The sequence below is a fragment of the Cnephaeus nilssonii genome (assembly GCF_951640355.1).
Source record: "Cnephaeus nilssonii genome assembly, chromosome: 18".
In the NCBI taxonomy this organism is placed as follows: domain Eukaryota; kingdom Metazoa; phylum Chordata; class Mammalia; order Chiroptera; family Vespertilionidae; genus Cnephaeus; species Cnephaeus nilssonii.
In genome coordinates, this window is record NC_137089.1 from 45109777 (window position 1) to 45130319 (window position 20543).

Here is a 20543-nt window from a genome sequence, read left to right on the forward strand (position 1 = left end):
GTGAGACACCTTTAAAACTGATTACATAATTTTGTCCAAAATCAGAACCCATTTTGTACCTATCGATAAGTAATAGCAGGAGCTTAGAGTTTAAGAGAAATTTATGGGAGAAACACATAAAATTGAGAATGACAGCAGACTATAAAACACTATGTGCCAGGCACTAGTCCAAACAGTTTACATATAATAACTCATTTATCCTAAGAGGTAGGTATTACTACCTCCTATTTTGCAGATGAGAAAATCATGACATGAAGAGGTGAATAACGTGCCCGAAGTCATGCAGCTAGTAAGTGATGGAATTCAGACCTACACAATCTGGATCCAGAAACTCCACTATTAACTCATTCACCATTTTTTTTTTTTGTCCCTGTCAAAATTTTTTTTTACAATTTAATGGTAGAAAAGCTCAGTTCAACTCTTAGAACACTGGTCTTTTTACAGAAACACCAGTTGAGACCTGCTACTTCTCTGATGACCAGGGAAGCCAAGGACCCCTTGCATAGATTGTGGGATTATAAATGTTCATGACCATGAAACACTGGGAAGTGAAGTAAAAATCAAAGACCTCTCCTGTGGGCAAAGAGTGTGTGTGGAGAGGCCTTACTGTCCAGTTCTGCTCCCAATATTTCTTCTGAGCCAAACAGAATCACATTTTCTGCTTCTCATCTGTAAACTGGGACCAATTCCTGCCCTACCCAGCAGAATCTCAGGAAGATGAAATAAGGCAATGTGATTCATTCTGGCATTATTCACAATAGATTAAAAAAAAAAAAAGATGTGGCATGTCCTATCTAATAAAAGGGTAGTATGCAAATTAACCATCACTCTGTCACAAAGATGGCGGCGCCCATAGCGGCTGGGGTACTGGATGCTGGTGGCGTCGCCCCGGCGATGAGCCCTAGCATCCCGCGCGCCCCGGCCCACGAAGGGAGGGAAGGTGGGTGGGCAGGCACTGGCCAGAGGCCGGCTGGGGTGCGGGACGCTGGCGTTGTTGCAGGCCAGGCTGAGGGACTCCCTCACCCCCGTGCATGAATTTCATGCACTGGGCCTCTAGTAATATATATAATCCTGGATCCAGATTATGTTTGAACTAGAGGCCCAGTGCTCAAAATTCATGCATTGGGGGGTGGGGGGGGGAGTGTCCCTCAACCCAGCCTGCACCCTCTCCAATCTGGGACCCCTTGGAGGATGTCCGACTCACAATCCAGGACCACTGGCTCCTAACCGCTCGCCTGCCTGCCTGCCTGATTGCCCCTAACCGCTTCTGCCTGCCAGCCTGATTGCCCCCTAACTGCTCCCCTGCCGGCCTGATTGACGCCTAACTGCTCCCCTGTCGGCCTGATCGCCCCCAACTTCCCTCTCCTGCTGGCCTGATCACCCCCAACTGCCCTCCCCTGCCAGCCCGATTTCCCACAATTGCCCTCCCCTGCCGCTAACCGCCTCCTCCACACCACGCAGAGCTGTGGGACCCCCAGGCCTCACCATGCAGAGCAACCGACAGGCCCCACCTCTGCTGTGCACACAGCCTTCTTGTGTTGGCCATCTTGTGGTGGCCATCTTATGGTGATCATATTGTGGTGGCCATCTTGTGACGACATCACAGGCAAGGGCCACCTAGGCTTTTACTAGTATAGATTCTATCACTTACTAGCTGTGTAAAGGTCATATTGGCATCTGAAGTTTGAGAAACAGTGAATGTACCCAATCCCCATATTTTACAGATAAACTGAGACCTGCTTGTTAAGTCTTCCCAGAGTCACCTACTTGCTTATGGAAAAACCCTAAACTCTTCTCTCTCAGGATAATTTTTTAAACCTCTAACTGATCATTTATTTGTATTTGAAACCAGTTAGAGTGAATGCAAAGTGTTGTGCTATTGAAGTTCATGAATTCAGAGTCAGAAAATATCCTTGTGACATTTACACAGACATGTTTAGTAGACATGGATGAGCAATTTGAAACAGAACAGAGGGGCCATTCACATTTTTAAACATGAATCTTGGATGATTAGTGGGATATTGCTTTATTAAGTTGACTGTTTCTTGGGTACAGTTTCTTTGGAACAGTAAATTTGATAAAGTCTTGCTTTTAGGGGGTTTTTAAATCAAAATCTACTCAAATGCTCATCAGAGAAAAAGTAAAGCCATTAAATAGAAAAAAATATATATTGCAGTATACTCTGTTGGCTATATTTAGGCACAGTTTCAATTTTAGAAGAATATTTGACATTATACCATGTAGTTATTGCTCCATTTTAATTAAGATTCTCCATGGTCACACTGATTAATGGCAAAGCTGATTCCTCCATTCTTAGATCCTCTTCCCACTTGTACCTCCCCCACTTTAGAAATCTATTAATCAGAAGGTAGACCAGATAGCTAGGTAAGTATGTTAGGAAACCTGGGCTCTGCTCAACCTTAGCAGTGTTCTGAGAATGCATGGAGCTGTTTATTGCTATTGATTCATCTTTTCAAAGAGACAATCTCAAAATGCCATGTATAAATTAAGTATTGGCCATCAGTCTAAATGAGTAGGAATATTTGCATCATTGGCAGATAAGGCTGGAAAAACAAAGCAAAACAAAACATTGGCTTAGATCACATCTCCATATGATTTACTTACATATGTTGACAATGACTATGAAAATTGAGTGAAACTTTCTAGATTAAAAAATGATCTTTCTCCTAAGTTTGAGGTTACTTATATGTTGTCATATTAAGAACATCTTTTGATGAAGGTTGATATAGTTAGGTTGCTTCCAGAAAAATAAGCTTTCTTAGCCTATGCCCTGGGTTGTACATGTCAGTGTGATATTTACCAGTCAATGTGATATGTACCAGTCAAAGGTGACTATGGGGTTGAGACCTGACCTTAAGAAGACCTTTTGGCACTGTTATTTCTGAAAGTACTGACAATGTACTTAGAAATGCATACGATGAGATGGGGCTACAGTGCAGTGAGCTCTGGTATAAGGAGATTGGATGGGGGCTACGCCCAAACAGAGAGTTGAGTTTCACTCAGTATCTTTCTAGGTGAGCCTTGCTCATCTAGGCAGGAAAACCAGCAGCTCAGCAGCCTCATTCCTGGGTATTTCTGCAGAAAAGCCTTCTCACCCTGACCATCAGCAGTTACTAATGGGCTAACAGCCATTTGGGGGAAAACCGCTGCCTCTCAGTTGTCACTAACAGGGGTACAAGGGTCAGTGTTCAAGATGAGTCGGCTTTTACCCGGTGATAAAAGAGGCAATCAGTATGAGGGAATGCCTGGGCCAGAGGGGCAGAAATTCATGGTTGCTGGTGGAAATTCAGCCAGATAAAGATATTATAGGGTCATCTTCTACCCAATAGCCTTGCTTTCTCATCTGTGTCTAATGAAGTGATTCTTAACCAAGTAGGAGCGATTTTGCCTCCCTGGGGACACTTGGCAATGTCTAGAGGCATTTTTAGTTGTCACCAATAGGGGAGGTGCTACTGGCATCCAGTCATAGAGGCCAGGAATTCTGCCAAAAATCCTACAAGGCACAGGATAGCCTCTCACAACAAAGAATCCTCTGGCCCCAAATGTCAATAGTGCCAAGATCTAAGGTGCTAAGGGTCAACACGTTAGTTTAAAGGGTTTGAGAAGGCTGAGCTTCTCCTGGTAAATGGCACATAGGTACCAACTAAAGCAAGATCCCAGTCACAAGGAACAAACTGTGGTGGTTACCTAAAAGGGAAGATTAGAAGTGGACCATGGTGTCATTAATTTTTTTTTAAGCAGCCCAGATGACAAATTTGAAAGACGAATGCAGGGATGAGGTAACTAGGAGGAAGAATTGGAGTTAAAGTCAGTCCAAAGGGAGAAGCCTGTCATCACCCCCCTGCTTCTTTGTCTGCATCACAGTTGTCGGAGGCATCACAGCCTCCACCAGCAGCCTCAGCTGACTCATTCTTAGGGGCCCTTTAGTATTATGTTGGGCCAGAGAACTCAGAGTTCCTTCTAGAGGCAGAATAACATGCATTGTCTGGAAACAAGATTTTGTGTCCTGGTGAAAATGACTGTCTGCTCTGAGGTTGTCCACAGATTGTTCGGGGAGTTAGAGACCCCTGAAGAGTGTTAAACCTCTAGCTATCCAGTTACTGCTGTATTGCATCAACAAAAGTGAACCTAGAGGATAGCGTGGTAGTGGGGAGATGATGGCTATTTCTCAACCGTGAAAGAAACCATGCCTTCAAGAGTTATGAAAAATGAAGCACTTTTCTCACTAGAAAAGAATTATCCATTTCCTTCTTCTATTGCCAAAGGCTGTTTTCTTTGCCAATTTAATGAAGGTATGAACTCAGGATTCATTGCCTGCAGGGAAAAAAAAAAGAAGCTAGTGTGCTCTGGAATCCTCAAGAGTCAATGACAAGTGGGTCAGATGGAATTGAAAAGAGAAAATATTGGGGGGCTGAGCTGGGCCAGTGCAGCACTGAATGGTGCTGTGCGGTAGAGCATAATCAATGATATGAACAAGTTCTGATTTGCTGAAAAGGAAACGAGGTGAAATAGCTAGATTTGCTTTGAGCAAATTTCTGTCTCAATCAGAATCAAAACAATGGATCTTATTATTTCCCCTGGGAAGGGAGTTTAATTGTGCATGGGTTCCGAACCTATTAATTATTTTCTTTAAATTTGTTTAAACATTTTCATTTTTCTTTTCGTTCTAATCAAAGAAGGCGTGCTGTAGTGGATGCCATCATTTGACGTCCAAGGGCCTCTTTGTTTCCTCTTACACTCATGGTGGTGTTCTGAGGACTAACTTTCTGGAATACAAGTTTTCCTGATCAGAGAGGTATGGCTGCCTGGTCTAGGCTGGTTTCTGCTTGGGGTTCACTTCGTTTCTTTGGCTTTGGGGGGTCATATTTTAACACACGCTCTCAGTTAAAACCACACTCCCTTTTATCCCAAATTCCCAGTCACATTTTCACCTGCCTCCAGAGCCTCCCTCCTTTTCTTGGGAATGCGGACCTATTCCCCTTGTGTCACGTGGCTCCCAGGTGTTCCTATCCACCTTCATCTGAGCTTGCCTGGTGTTTACCTGCTGCAAGTCCCAAACTGCTCTCCCTTTTAGACAATATTTATGTTGGCTAAACATTGGCACAAGGAAGTCATAAACGTGGCATGTTCACAAACACCAAGGCAGGTTGCTGAGCAGATGTTCTCACATTCACAGGCTCCTAGTTTTCATTTATGGACACTCACAGTGACACCTGCCTTTGTGGGCAGTGTGCTGATCTGTCCTTGTACGGGTGCTGGTGTGCTCCAGGTCAGTGTTTCTCAAACTCTGCTGCCCATTAACATCGCCTGGGGAGCAGTTACCAACCCCAATGCCCAGGCCCCAATGAATTCAGACTCTCTGGGGGTGGGACTCAGACACCTGTGGTTTCTAGAACTCCCCAGTGTGCAGTTGGAGAACTTGTTCTCCAGTTCAGTGAAATCACTTGAGGATCTTGTTTAAAAATGCAGATTTTGACTCAGTAGGTCTGGGTGGGCGTGAGAGTCTACATTTGTAATAAGCGCCCTGGCAAAAATGTGGATGCTGCCACCCATCCAGTGACCACACTTTGAGTAGCAAGACAAGACTGTAATCCTGTCTGGTGGGTCTTCATCAGCCTTGAAAGTAATTTTCCAGAAATCATTAGTCTTCTGAAGTTTGTGGTTTTTTCCATATATATCAGTGGTCCCCCTATATCTCACTCCCTCTCTATTACTCCACCAATTCCCTACAGCCACACTCTATGGCAAAGTCATCTCACTAGTTCTCAGTACTCTCTTTCCCTCTAGATTTCAATTCTCTTGAAAACAATGCACATGGTAGATTTCATTTGGCTAAACTGAAGCATATTTTTCTGTGGATCTTATTTTTCTGTCTATGCACAAAGTCATTGAGCACAAGGATACACCCTCTAGGCTCAGCAGACTCTTTGAACATTGTGTGATTTAGCAAATGATAATAACCCAGTATCTTATTACTGCTCCAAATAGGCAAATCACAAACACTAGGTCTTTAGTTAAAAAAAAATCATTACTGATGACAAAAGGATGGGGGTAAAGCAAAAAAAGTAGTTTTCAGAATTGGCTAGTATTCCATAATATAGTACCTTGGAAAATGTAATCTCCTGGCCGAGACTGTTGGCTTTAGAGCAATGTTTGCCAAACAGTTATCTGTAGAACCCTGGTCTGTGGGCATATTCTTGGGGATTCAAACCTCTCCTGGTAGGCTTCATAAATAGCATAGTGAAAGCCGATAACTTAAAAACTAATATAAAGCATATTACATCATCAGGATGGCCGATCATGACCAAGATTCATGATTTCAATGCCTGTATTTGTGTGTCTACTTATGATTGTATATTTGCCAAATAGCCATACTTTAATTGTGCAGGATAATGATAAAAGAACAAAAAACGGAGGGAGGTTTAATATATGCATTTCAGCCAAGAAAAGGCCCAATTGTATTGCAGAGAGTCTTATTAAACAAAAGTTTATCAGTAGTTTGGACAGAGAAACGTGATAGGAGAACTAAGAAGTCACACAGCACATCATAGCAATCAGGACTGTTTTCACATTGAGCAAGACCATTAAATCTCAGCAAAATACCATCATCTATTACACGAAGGCAAGAACATACGTTTGCACACCACCAGCTTATGTTTTACTAGTATTTAATTTTTAAAAATTTGTTTTGGTTATATAGTTGCTTCAGAACTACAAGCATTGTGTTAAATTTATATTCAAATTACTTTCTTTTTTAAAAAAAATATGTTTTTTTGAGTTCAGAGAGAAGAAGGAAGAGAGAGAGAGAGATAGAAACATCAATGATGAGAATCATTCATCAGCTGCCTCCTGCATGCCCCCTGCTGAGGACCGAGCCCACAACCCAGGCCTGTACCCTGACCAGGAATCGAACCGTGACCTCCTGGTTCATAGGTCCATGCTCAACCACCGAGCCACACCGGCTGGGCTCAAGTAACTTTCTAATGCAAGTCATTTAAGTCATTACTGAGACAATGTTTTGTACTCTCAAAAAGTTTTGCATCTACTCATTTAGAAACATAGTCTTCAAACAGATTCACTCGTTGGGCGCACCTTAAATTCTGCTAGTATTTTCAGAAATGTCCTAGTGGCCATATTGTAGCCATACGCTGTGCATTTTAAGGCACTGTTAAGGGGACAACGTTGGAAATGTAAGCTCAGTGCCTAGATTACATTTTTAAATTTAGCTGAAAATATCATAACAGACGTTTTCTGGGGGAAATGTTTCCCTGCTTGGAAGTAATGCCTGGTGATGACATTCCAGACTGCAGGATGGCAGAGGGGCCGACAAGACACGTGGTGGCGAGTAACACTGGGCCCTTAAGAAAGCCCAGTCACACCTATGATTTGGAGGGGGAAAGTGCTTACAGGCTGATGGGCCTCTGGCTGTCCACTCCCTGACGGGCGGCTGAGAGGCTGCACGGCTGCCGAGGGTTGGGTGTCCCCTTTGGGCAACTGCTGACTGCCCTCTGAGAGGCAGTAAGACTGGCTCTGAGGATTCAAAAGAGAAATACGTGAAGATGCTAGACCACTCACAAAAACCCGCTGCCGCGTGGGGTTGACTTTCCAGGGATGAAATGCCTTACTAAACTGCCAGTGGAGAGGAAGAGGTTTCAGTTTCTTTGAAAGATAGACTGACTGCAAGGCTCATAATCTTGGCTAGTATGTAATGTTATTTACAGATGACTTAAAACATAATGCCTCTCTGAAGAAGAAACTTGTAGGTTTGCAACCATATGAGTGCACGTTTAATTTATAGCAAAGGAAAAAAAAACCCCATATAAACCAAGTTAGAGTTTACAGAAAATTTTGAGTTTTATTCTCTTTGCTCCTAGTGCTCACACAATAAATCATTTTTGCTGTGGGAAGCCATAGTACGTGCAACAAAACCTTATGAGAAGTCTTATTGTAACAGCTTTAGCTATTTATTTTCCAAGATTTTACTGTGACCTGCCTTGTGCATGGTTGGTTCCAAATGGTAGTATTTTAGTCAGTTGTTAGTTATCAGTGATTTAGACACTTTTTTCACACGAGCCTAGGTATTTCAGAAGAAAAGTAAAATATCGAGTCCATTTCCTGGATATTTGCAAAATATCTGGATATTTGATGCTGTTTAGAAATAATACTGGAATATGATCAGCTTTAATTCAAGTTATATGGCCTTGTAGGAGTATCTTTACCTTGGTCTACTGATCTTTGCAAGAACCCTGTCTTCCCTGCAAAACTCTGATGATCAGTCTATGAACTTTTGTGCATCTTTGCTACTAACAGCGCTAGTCATTCATTCCCCAAATATGTATTAACCATTTTGCTCTCTGCAAGGCACTTTGTTTTAAACACTTCTCTAAAAGAATCTTCATCATCGTCTTAATCTCCCTCCTAAGAGATTTTTGACTAATGGGGGAAAAAAATACATTCTAACTGCATTTTAAAAGGATGGTATGCTGTTGTGAAAAGCAGTAATAAGGAGTCATCACAATCATAAAGTATAAACGTATTAATTATGATTTCATAGTTTAAATTTCTACACATGCTATTTAACCAAAAGGAAAACTGTATTCGATTCCCAAATGCAATAAATACTTACATGACGATTGCCCATTTTCGTTTTTCTGAGATAGTTGTTCTGTATTTTATTAAGAGATCAGCTCTCCTAAAGGCCAAGTTGATAATGGTTTTCCCAGGACATACTATCTCTTGAGTTTAATAAGTAACCTTTGGCACTGAATTTGAATACATTGTTGGGGATGGGTAGGGAGTGGCCATATCTACAAATGAGCTTAACCTGTCCAAGCTGCCTTGGCAGGCCCTTTTTATAATAAGATATTTATTAGTAAATCAAGTGTAGGGTTTTTAAGTTTAATAATCTAATCACAACTAAAGGGCTAAACCTGTCTCACTTCTGGGTTATTGAAAGTGTGTGTGTGTGCGTGTGTGTGTGTGTGTGTGTGTGTGTGTTTAATTTTGCATGTTCATTTAAAATTTCATACCTTGTAATAATGAAAGCACTAACCAGACTGAAAAATCTTTCTATTTTACTAACATCACTTTTATTAGAAAAGAAAATCTTTTTGAGGGCTACACTGAGTTATGCTAACAACATTATAATTTAGCTAGTTTTTAAATTTAAAAAAGTAATATGTGCACTTAGTAAACTTTTCCCCCTCGTAATATGAAAAGTTATCATGAAAAATAACCCTCCTAACCTCCCAGCCCCTCCCCTAGTGGTTTCTTCCAAAAATGTGTATCTGTCTGTCTATTTATTTGTTTGTCTGTTATCTCTGGACTGCTTTTCTCTCTCTCAACAAATGAGTTTGTACAATGCATTCTGTTCCATATATTGTATGCTTCATTATATTAAACACATATATGTCATTGGCATATTTTCCCCCCATGACCATATGGTAGCTTGTTATGGGTATGAACCAAACCTTATTTCATCAGTCCACTATTCAAGGTCATTTCGGTTGTTTTGGTCTTCTGCATGAATCTTTGCATATGTATCCATGTTTATCTGCAGAATAAAATCCTAGAATGCAATTGCTGGCCAAAGAGTATGTGCATTTAAAATTCCAATAAGTGTTGCCAAGTTGCCCTTCACACAGACATAAAAATGCTCAAAGACCAGCTGACCCGATGAGGCTGACTTTCAAAAGACAAAATGTATGCCCCCCCTGATAATATGCCAGTGCGCATTTCTCCACATATTGGCCAACACTAAACATTATTAAGGTTTTTCTTTTCTGCCTATTTCAAAGATGAAAAATGGTTACCTCACTTTTTTATGTACATTGCTTTCCTTTGATATTCTTAAAATTATATATCCCATTTTTTAAAAGCCATTTTGCATGAATTTTTCTGTCTGCTTATATCTTTTGTTTTTATTTTGAGTTATTAGTGTTTTCATTATTTATATGCAACAACATGTGGTTTATAGTAAGATTAGGGCTTTGTCGAGTGTAACAATTATTTTGTTGTTTGTCTTTTGTCTCTGAGTATGTTTTGAGTGTGTTTGTGTGTGTGAAGAAAGTGTTAAGTGTTTATGTATTTATCTATATCAATCATTCCTGCTTTGGATTGCTTAGAAAAACATCTCTGCATTAAGATGATTAAAACTTCTTGTACATTTTCTTCATGTTCTTTTAATGACTTCATTTTTTAAGGCTTACATCTTCGATCCATTTGGAACTGATTTTGATGTAGAGTGAGGAAGGAATAGAGTCAGCTTTCGTTTGGGTTATTCAATCGATCCTAGATAGTTAATAAATAATTCATCTTTCCTCTTCTGGCCATCTTTAGTTTATGCCAAAATTCCCATGTAATATCGTATTAAAATTCTGACAGGTTTATTAAATTCTGAGTGTATATATTCATTCTTTTGTTCCTTAACCTTTATCTATTGAAAGCCTTTGGATGTGCTGGTTGCTGGGGCTACAACAATGAATAAGATGAACGTGAATTTTCTCTTCCTAGCACACACAGGCAAGTGGAGGAGCTATACAAGAAACACACCATTGCAGATTGTGGTATGGGCTATGAAAACAATAACTAGGATGCTGTGATAAAGGCTAGCACGTGCATGTGGTGTGTGTGTGTGCAATTTACTTTAAATAGAACGTGTGTTCTTCCAGGAGCTAATGTTTAAGCCGTGAGCCAAAGCATGAAAAGGAGCACGTCCGTTGAAAGAGAAGGTGGTCCAGGTCAAACCAAGTGTTTTTAGTTTGTGCTAAGGCTCAGCAATAGGAAAGAGCGTTGCAAATTAGAAGACATGAAAGATGGTCAAAGAAACTGGAGTCTGTTGTGTGCCAGGCAGGGCAGGAGGGTGAGTGCTGGAAAGATGCTGGTAAACAAGACAAAACGCCCCTCCAGGAATGGGGGTGGAGACAAGAAGACGGAAGTTACAACTAACGCGTTGACCCTTCAGTATTACTTTGTCTTGAGTGTCTAATTTGTGCTCCATCGATCACTGTCTCCTTTTCCCAGGCTCAGACTTCTCAGGGCCCAGTCCTCCCTGCCCCACCTCCGTGAATCAACCTTTGCATCACTCACCCTCCTAGAACCCTTGATCAGTGACGTCTCTCTCCCTCCCTTCCTGTCCCACCTCCCGGACCATTGAAGCTCAAAGTCCAGGAGGAACAGGGCGATCGGATGTGCAGTGTTCAATGTGGAGATAAGTTCTGTTCCAGGATGCTGAGTTACTGAGCACAGGAAATGTGTAAAGAACAGACTGGTACAGTTCGTGGCTCCAGGGAGGTGAAAGACACAAAGCTTAGAGGCCCAGGAAGAAGCTGACACACTTGTTTATTTTTATTTTTCTAGATCACCACCACTATAGCCACCTCTTAGTTATTCAGTCTTGCCCAGAGTCGAGTTTGGAATGGACTGAAACGCATTATTCCTAAGAGCACCCCCTCCCTTTCTCCTCCGCAGCTGGATGGGTGTGTAGTAAGGTGGCCGGGGAAATTCCAAGCAACAGCAGGGGAAGGAGAAGGCCTCAGGAATTTCTTGGAGGATGTCAGGGCGGGAGGCCCAGCGGGAAGGTGGGGAATGCCTGGGGGGAAGGTGAAAGACACGACAGGGGTAGAGAAGGCACAGAGGAGTATCGAGGGGGCTTTTGAAGGTTTTTTTTTGTATCATTTTAAATATTTAGCGATTCTACATTAACAGGTGCTGTGTCATATCTTTAATAGACTGGGTCTACTTAGTTCCACCTCTGGGGTTTTGGTGGCCTTCACAGTGGGGATGGCAGCCCAGGTTCTCAATCCCCCCTAACCTTGTGGTCTCCACAGCAGGTCACAAACCCATCCTGCCAGAGTCCTTCCTTCTGTTCCGCCTACCAAGGTGAAGTTTCTAACACTTCCTTAAAATGTTACTCACACATCTCTTAGGAGTTAAATTGTACCTCCCCGCCCCTTGCCCCCCAAGACACATTGAGGTCATAACCCTCAGTACCCCTGAAGGTGACTCTATTTAGAAACAGGGTCTTTGCAGATATAATCACATTAAGAAGAGGTCCTTAGGGTGGGCCTGAACCCATTGTACCTGGTCTTTATTTATTTATTTTTAAAATTCCTCACCTGAGGATATTTTTTTCCATTGCTTTTTAGAGAGAATGTGGTGGGGGGGGGGGGGGGGAGAGAAAGAGAGAGAGGAGAGAGACATTGATTGGTTGCCTCCTCTACACACCCCGACCAGGGCCGGGGACCAAACCTGCAACCCAGGTACGTGCCCTTGACCAGAGGTCTAACCCATGACCCTTCAGTGCTAGGGCTGATGCTTTAGACACTGAGAAGCACCAGCCAACGCTAACTGGTGTCTTTATAAGAAGAGGAAATTGCCATGAAGACACGCGCACACACAGGAGAAGGCCATGTCATGACAGAGGCAGAGACTGGGGTGATTTAGCTACAAGTCAAGGAAGACCAAGGACTGATGGCCACCACCAGACGCCTGGAAGGGCCAGGGGGCTGGGGTGGCGGGGGGCGGGGGGCGGTTCTCCTCTACAGGTTTCAGAGGGAGCAGGGCCTTGTCAGCACCTTGATCTTGGACTTCTGGCCCCAGAACTGTGAGACAATACATTTCTGTTGCCTTAAGCCACCCAATTTGTGACACTTGGTTACAGCAACCTGAAGACCCCCAAAGAAAGGAGTTCAGTGGGCAGGAGGAGAAGAGGAACTGGGTTTGGCTGAGAAGTCAGGGGTAGAGCCAGAGCGGGGAGCCATCCCCCGGGGGGTGTGAGAGCCTGGGGACGTGGGGAGGTAGAGCACATGGAGGAGAATCAGAGACAAGGGACGGGCTCAGGAAGCCCATTTTGGGTGGAAAGAAGGCAGAGGCCATCAAAGGGCTTGGATGGTTCATGAGAGAAAGTGATAAAAACAAGGTGAAACAAATGAAGACTAGGCAGCATGGGATGCAGGCTGCCTCCTCCAGGAGTGATAAAAACAAGGTGAAACAAATGAAGACTAGGCAGCATGGGATGCAGGCTGCCTCCTCCAGGTCAGCCCTCACCTTTATTATTTTGTATCTTAAGGGGTTACACTAAACATGCCGCGTACGTAATTACTGGTATTCCTGAGATTCCTTTCAGCTCTAAAATCTCCTAAGCACAAGACGTTTTTTCCACAGTTTGTTCTTCTCTCACTAGAAATAGCTTTTACGATCCCCGCTGATTTGTGGTAGTAAACTACAGGGAGGAATGTCAGATGAAATTCTTAATTTTATGGGGAAAAATGAATGCATTTTTGTATTTCAGGTATTTATAGGACAGATAATAAAACCCCCAATGGATAAAATCCTTCCCACCACCAGGATATGAGAGTCCCTTTTATTCTGGGCTTTTCCCCAAATTTGAGCCTCACCCCAAATCTCCTTAGGCCTAAAGGGAACATCATTTTTTGTTTCCCTGTTTACATGTTCTCACCCCAAAATAAGACTTCCCACAGCCTTGGACGGCACTTGTCACATGGAAATAACGGCAACTGCCTTTCAACAGGTATTTGTTGAGTGAGTGACTGAGAGCAATGAATTCTTTAGAACGCTGTCTCCCATTGGCCAGGTTTTGTTATGAAGAACTCCAAGGGATATACACATTTCTTGAGCACCAATTTAATTCATGCAAAAATTTCTTAAAATGAATGAATGCTTTGGCTGGGAAACGTGTGTGTGTGTGTGTGCGGGCGCGCATAGGTTTTCCTCACTTTAAACCAATGCAGGCCAGGAAGACTGGGCTGGTCACCTACACACCCCAGGATGACCCTGTAATTCTTAAATTGTTTCCTATTAGCATTCTTTCAAAGGAGATTGATTCATTCGTGCATTCTAATCTGCTTCATCAATGAAACAGATAATTTATTGAGTGTCTGTTATGCGCCAGGTGCTCTGATAGACACTGGGGATCTGTGGTCACAGGACCAAGTCTGAGCCCTGTGGAGCTTACGTTCTATTGGGGGAAACATAAAGAAGTCAACAAAGGCACAAACTACATACTTACAGATTCTGAAAAGGGTGAGGCTGTGCAGGGGAGAGAAGAGAAAAGGAGAGGTCCCAGGTGTGCCTTAGGTGTGCTGGCGCTTACCTGCTGGACAGCGGGAGTGGAGGAGATAGCACAGGAGGCAGCGAAGGAGCCGTGACTCAGCCCGAGGACAATGGGAAGAAAGTATCTAGAAAGGCAAGACAGTGTTTCGAGAAGGTGAGTCGTTAACTATGCCGAATGCAATCTATGAAGTGAGCAAAGTGTCTAAAATAGGTTTTATTTGTAAAAATGGACCTTACAGGTTTTTAAGAATATACATGTCATGTGAATGAAGCAATCTTTTCTCAGATAGTTTTACTTTTTCAATACTAATTAATAATGAATTCTTTATTTAGTTTAATTTTTCAAAATATGTTTTTATTAATTCCATAGAGAGGAAGGGAGAGGGAGAGAGAGAGAAAAACATCAATGATGAGAGAGAATCATTGATCGGCTGCCTCCTGCACGTCCCCCAATGGGGATGGAGCCCGCAACCCCGGCATGTGCCTTGACCGAGATTCAAACCAGTGACCTTTTGGTTCCTGGGTCAATGCTCAACCGCTGAGCTACACCCAGATGGGCTAATTTTTTAAATTTAGCAAATTTAATTTTGTTTTTATATAAAGAGATTTTATTATAGTTGGAGTCAGCTTGATTGGGATGAGGTAGAGCAGGTGGCTGCTCACAATGTCACTCGAAGGGCGAATAGGTCTCTCTGGCCACCTCACTCACCAGGCGCTCTGCCCCGTTTTTATAACTCTGAAATGTGGGGTTAGACAGTACCTTGTAAAGTCCCTCCCATCTCAAGATTCCTTGGACAATCTGCCTTACCCTTTTTTATTAAAATGTATTAACATCAATTAAAAAAACATTTTTTTTGTTGTTCCAAAAATTTGCATAAGGTTAGCATTGCCAGTGTTAATGTGCAAAAATAAAATGTTTTATTTCTGCCTTTTCATTTCATGATTCTGGGCTAAGCCATAGTGAGATGCAAGATCCCCATCTGCAGACTCCGATTACATTTATGACATCTGAAAGCCTGTTCCACGTTAGAAATTTAATTTTACTTGACAAGGGCACACCATGGCTAAGATGCCCGAGATAAGGAGCGCTCTTGCCTTTTGAACTCCCCGGTTTTGGCTCTGTATTGCTGGCTGACTTCAAGCCCTGAACTTGCTCTGAAGAAGGTACATGTTGCAAGTTCTTTGTTCCGAGGCCCTTTGCTCTCCCGAGGACCAGCATGTGTGGGCTCCACTCAGGAGGCCGCTCGGCTTTATTTGACAATCCACACATGGCAAAGGTAGATCCCGGAAAGCTGTTCCATAAAATCTTTCCTCGGCCTGCATTTCAGATCTCACAAATATGCCTGAACTATCTTTAAAGGCTGTAGAAAATTGTCATATAAATCCTAGATAGTGATAACAGATGAATCATTGTTAGAACAAGAAGCTGATGAATCACCTGCTGACCAATATGCCGTAGAAATGCCAAAAGGTAAAGTGATGAAGGTTATACATTGCTTTTTACCAGATAACTAAGGTTTCCTAACCTTTCCTGATAGTCAATACTACTTTTAGAGATAGAATTCTTAAAGTAACAGATGTGATCAAGCATTACTCAGAATTTAATTAGTACCTTAGATGCGCTGACAATTTCTTTTCCATAATTTATTTTGTTAATCCTCATTTTAATCCCAGTGAGGATTAAATGATTAGTGAGTGGATATTGGGGTGCTGTGTACCCCAAAGATGTTTAGTAGATAATTGAAAAAACAAACACACAGATGAAAAGTAATTATGTGCTAAGTAGATGCACAAAATAAACAGCGATAAAAATTGCAAATGGTACTTTTTCCACTGTAGCAAATACAAAAAATCCCATGTAGATGGGAACTCATTTTCAATATAAAAATATTCATGTTATTGATTCAGTGTAGGGAAACCCTGTTGAGAGCAAGTCTTTAAAACAAATTAGTATAATAAAGACCATTAAAAAGGGACATTTTTAGTTGGTTGAAAAGAGATACAAAAAGTACTTCAAGATACTTCTTGAAGTCCAGCTGGTGTGGCTCAGTGGTTGAGCATCGATTTATGAACCAGGAATTCACAGTTCAATTCCTGATCAGGGCACTTGCCCGTGTTTCGGGCTTGGTCCCCAGTGAGGGGTGTGCAGGAAGCACTGATCGATGATTCTCTCTCATCATGGATGTTTCTGTCTCTCCCTTTCCCTTCCTCTCTGAGATCAATGAAAATATATTAAAAACAAACAAAAAACCTTGTAGAAAAATCCACTGCATTACATAGGCAATAGTAAAATTGTAGGTGCCTAATGATAGATATTACATACACTGCAGAGTTTTTATTCTGGTGGAATTTTGTCTAGAACCACCACCCAAGGTAAGCTTGTCCTGCGGTACCTGAGAGGCCAGAGAGGGGTTGGAATGGAGAGGAAGGCCAGACATCAGTGTGCCTTGGGTTGTTAAGTGTGCTAGTGATTTTATGTGTCAACTTGACTGGGCTTAGGGATGCCCAGAAGCTGGTAAAACATTATTTCTGGGTGTGTCAGTGAGGGTATTTCCAGAAGAGATTAGCATTTGATCCAGTAGGCATGAGTAAAGAGAAGGTTTGCCCTCACTGATGGGGGGTGGCGGGTTGTTTCCAGAAGAGATTAGCATTTGATCTGGTAGGCATGAGTAAAGAGAAGGTTCGCCCTCATTCATGTGAGAGTCTGAATCGAACAAAGAGGTGAAGGAAGGGCCACTTCCTCTCTCTCTTCTTGAGCTGGATGGCCATTTTCTCCCGCTCTCGGCCATTGGAGTTCTGGTTCTCAGGCTTCTGCCTTGGACTGAATTACACTACCAGCTTTCCTGGATCTCTGGCTTGCAGAGGGCAGATAGTCGGAAATCTTGGCCTCCATAACTGTGTGGCCCAAGTCATCTATATATATAAAAGCCTAAGTGACCATCCAACTGTTTGACCATTCGCCCGCTAGCTCTGACGCACAATGACTACCAGGGAGCAGACACTCTGACCAGTAGAGGAGGGAGCCTGAATCAGCCATGGGTTAGGTTGCTGCTGGGGCATTGTCAGCCCTGAATCTGCTTCACCCATACCCTGGACCCAGATCCCCGCAGGCCAGGCCGAGGGACCCCACCGGTGCACAAATCCGTGCACCGGGCCTCTAGTATAATATAAATGTATGCATGTATTAGTTCTGATTCTCTGGAGAACCCTGATGAACACGTAAAGATTTGTTAAAGCTCTGATATTGAGTTGAAAGGTTGGCTTGGTATTTCAAGGTTATTATTACCCACCTCTGTGCTTCATTCTACTTGCCAAGACTAGATGTCTCATAAAATCTGCTGAACTCACCTAACCCCTACTGTGTGCTGAGCACTATGAAAGTGCTAAACAGAGAAGTGATAAAGTCGTTATTGGTGTCATTGATTGCATCATTATTGAGAAGACATGCATTCATCATCTCATTGGGGAAGGTGCCTATGTGCAACTGGGCTGGGGAGTCTATGCCTCAGGTTACCAATGGGAGGCTGGAGACGGGATGGAGCCAACAGATCTCTCACTCCTCTTACCCCACGTAACTGTTTTTGAGTTGCAGTAGTTTCATATTGCCTCTTGAGAGGTGTCGCACAGGGCTAGCAATGAACTGTGTTTTCTTGAGAAGCTGTGACCTGCTCAGGAACATAGTCTCTTTTATTTGCTCTTTACTCTTGCCTGATTCATATTGTTTCTCCTCGCTCTTGCTGCCCTGGGATTGTACCCTCTGATAAAGTGTTAGCATGCAAGCTTTATCTGTTTTCTAGAGAATTGGGGCTCGGAGATTATTTTTAAAAAAATGTTTGGAATATTATCCCTGAGTGCCATGGAGTACCTAAGGTAGATGAGTGGGAGAGGAGTAAAAGGGAGAGGAAATCATGAAGGGCTTCTAAAAGGAGGCGACCGTTGAATAGGGCTTAAAGGGAAAAGTAGTTGGGCAAAGTACGGTTGATGAAGGAAGATGAAACATGAGCAAAAGCACAGACATGAAACTTACTCAGGGAATAACACTTCTACTTGGAAGGCAAGTGGAAAATGTGGAAGTCTTAAAGTCTTAGTAATATTTCAATTACTGACTTTTATTGCCACTTAATAATATTAAGTAATGTTATCTATATATATAAAAGTCTAAGTGACCAACAGCACGTCCGTCCGACCGACCAGCCAGTACATATGACGTGCACTGGCAATTTATTTATTAATTTATTTTATATTTAATTTTTTAAAAAATATATTTTATTGATTTTTTACAGAGAGGAAGGGAGAGGGATAGAGAGCTAGAAACATCAACCAGCTGCCTCCTGCACACCCCCTACCGGGGATGTGCCCGCAACCAATGTACATGCCCTTAACCAGAATCGAACCTGGGACCTTTTAGTCCGCAGGCTGACGCTCTATCCACTGAGCCAAACCGGTTTTGGCTGCACTGGCAATTTAAAAAGGAATGTTGACTCACGCATGCATGATACATACAAAGCTCTCGCTGGCACCAATCGCACGTGTGTGTTTCCATCTGTCATTGTTGATTGTGAATTTGGTTGACACTTCTATTATAGAGAAAGGGTGAATAGCAATATAAAAATATTTCTTCTAATTAATTTTCTTTCAATGTGCACGAATCCATGCTCCGGGGCACTAGTTTCTTAATAACATTGACATTAAGTAACAATATTACTTAATAATATTAATATTATTACTAATGATATTATTACTTAATATTATTAGTTACTTGAATATTAGTAAGACGGTTGCTTTAACTTTTCTCTCAATCGAACCTCCCACTGTGGAGCAGGTGAAAGGTGAGAGGATTTAGGAATACCCTGTTGTTTGCATACAGGTGGCCTGAGGACTGAGTGCATGTGCCCATCAATGTTGCCCCACACGATGGGTTTTCATTTGTTTGTTTGAATTGGTTGCCCATCAATTTCACATAAAACTTAGAATTCCTGTTTCTCTTGAAAAATTAGAACTTATGACCCCACATGAAAACACATGGGCACACTTTAGATGAAGTCTGACATTCCCACAGTCACCACTACCCCCTGACCTGGATCATATTACTCATGTTCATGACTCGCCTACTCCCTCTAGCATTTGCATTTGCAATTCTGGGAATTTACTTGATATTGGGCAATCGGGGGCCAGTGAGAAAATCTCTGCCCCCTAGTCTCCAAGGCATCGTCTCTGTGGCCATGCGAACTCATCTTGTTGAGACTGAGATGCTTGACACAGTGCCTGCTGCTTTTGGTCACCAGCTCCTGAGTCAGACTCAGGCACCAGCATGTCTGATTGGTGAAGCTGAGGTCACATGCTCATGTCTAACTGCAAAGGCAGCTGGGAAAGAGCAAACTTGACATATAGAGCTTCTTTGATTAGAGATGGACTCTGCCTCTCCAGCAGGGTTAGTACAATGTTTAGATGTTGAGCAGCCAAATGAATGACAAAAGTCTACTAGAAAGGGGTTGGCTATCGAATTGTGGCACATCTACCAATGGGGCACATGAGATGATATCAAACAACCTTGCATCATTTTACATGTATTAGAGAAATACAAATAAGACATCAAATCTGTGAAGGACTCAAAAAGTTTCTAAAGAGTATGATAGTTGTAAGAAAAATCTTGAGTAAATAGTAGTTTAGATGATACTTGGAAATAAAATTATTATTCACATACCTGAACTTATGGGAATTGATCTAGACAAATGAAAGTCATTAAATTTCTCTTTGTGCCAAGTAATAATAATAACAATATGTTTACATTTAATTCTATGGGCCAGACAGACCCTATTCTAAGCACTTCACATTTGTTGGTTTGTTTAAACATCTCATCAGCTTTATGATCTAGTGACTATTATGTCCTCTATTCTATAGATGGGGAGCCTAAGGCACAAAGTGGTTAAACAACCAGAGGTCCCTCAGGAAATTGTCACATGAGGAATTGAATTCAGGTCACTGCTCTCCACTTGACAGCTTCAGAACTAGGTGGGTGTGGATTTCTGGGCAGTGATTGTACAGAAAATCTTCAGAACTGATTTGGGATTTGGAGTCAGGAATTTGGAGAGGAATGCTTTTGGAGAACTCATTTTTGTGTCAAATGGCTTGTAGCTTAGAGGAGAGATCCACCTCAGTACTATGGACATTTTGGGCCAGGTAGTTCTCTTTTTGATGGTGGGGGGCTGTCTGTGCATTTTAGGTAGCATAACTGGCCTCTGTCCACGAAATGCTGGTCATAACTTCTCCAGTTGTGACAACCCAGAATGTCTCCAGACATTGCCAATTGTTCCCTGGGGACAGAATTGCCCCCTGTTGAGAACTCCTGGTCTAGAGAATGCTGAAGTACCTCAGAATTCTCAGAGGAGACCAGAAATAATTCCGGCCTGATGAAATGGCATGACTAAGCAGCTCTGGTATGTTTTCCC

At 42.3% G+C, this 20543-nt stretch overlaps 1 protein-coding gene across 1 annotated transcript in view; it reads right to left on the minus strand.

The window, feature by feature from the left end:
* ANXA13 (annexin A13) overlaps positions 1-20543 on the minus strand; it is a gene marked incomplete at its 5' end in the record, with an annotated part of 60279 nt that overhangs the window by 32256 nt on the left and 7480 nt on the right. The window contains 2 exons of the mRNA XM_079796313.1: positions 7429-7551; positions 14135-14219. Coding sequence (XP_079652439.1) covers positions 7429-7551; positions 14135-14219 — 208 coding nt within the window. The remainder of the gene's footprint in view (positions 1-7428; positions 7552-14134; positions 14220-20543) is intronic.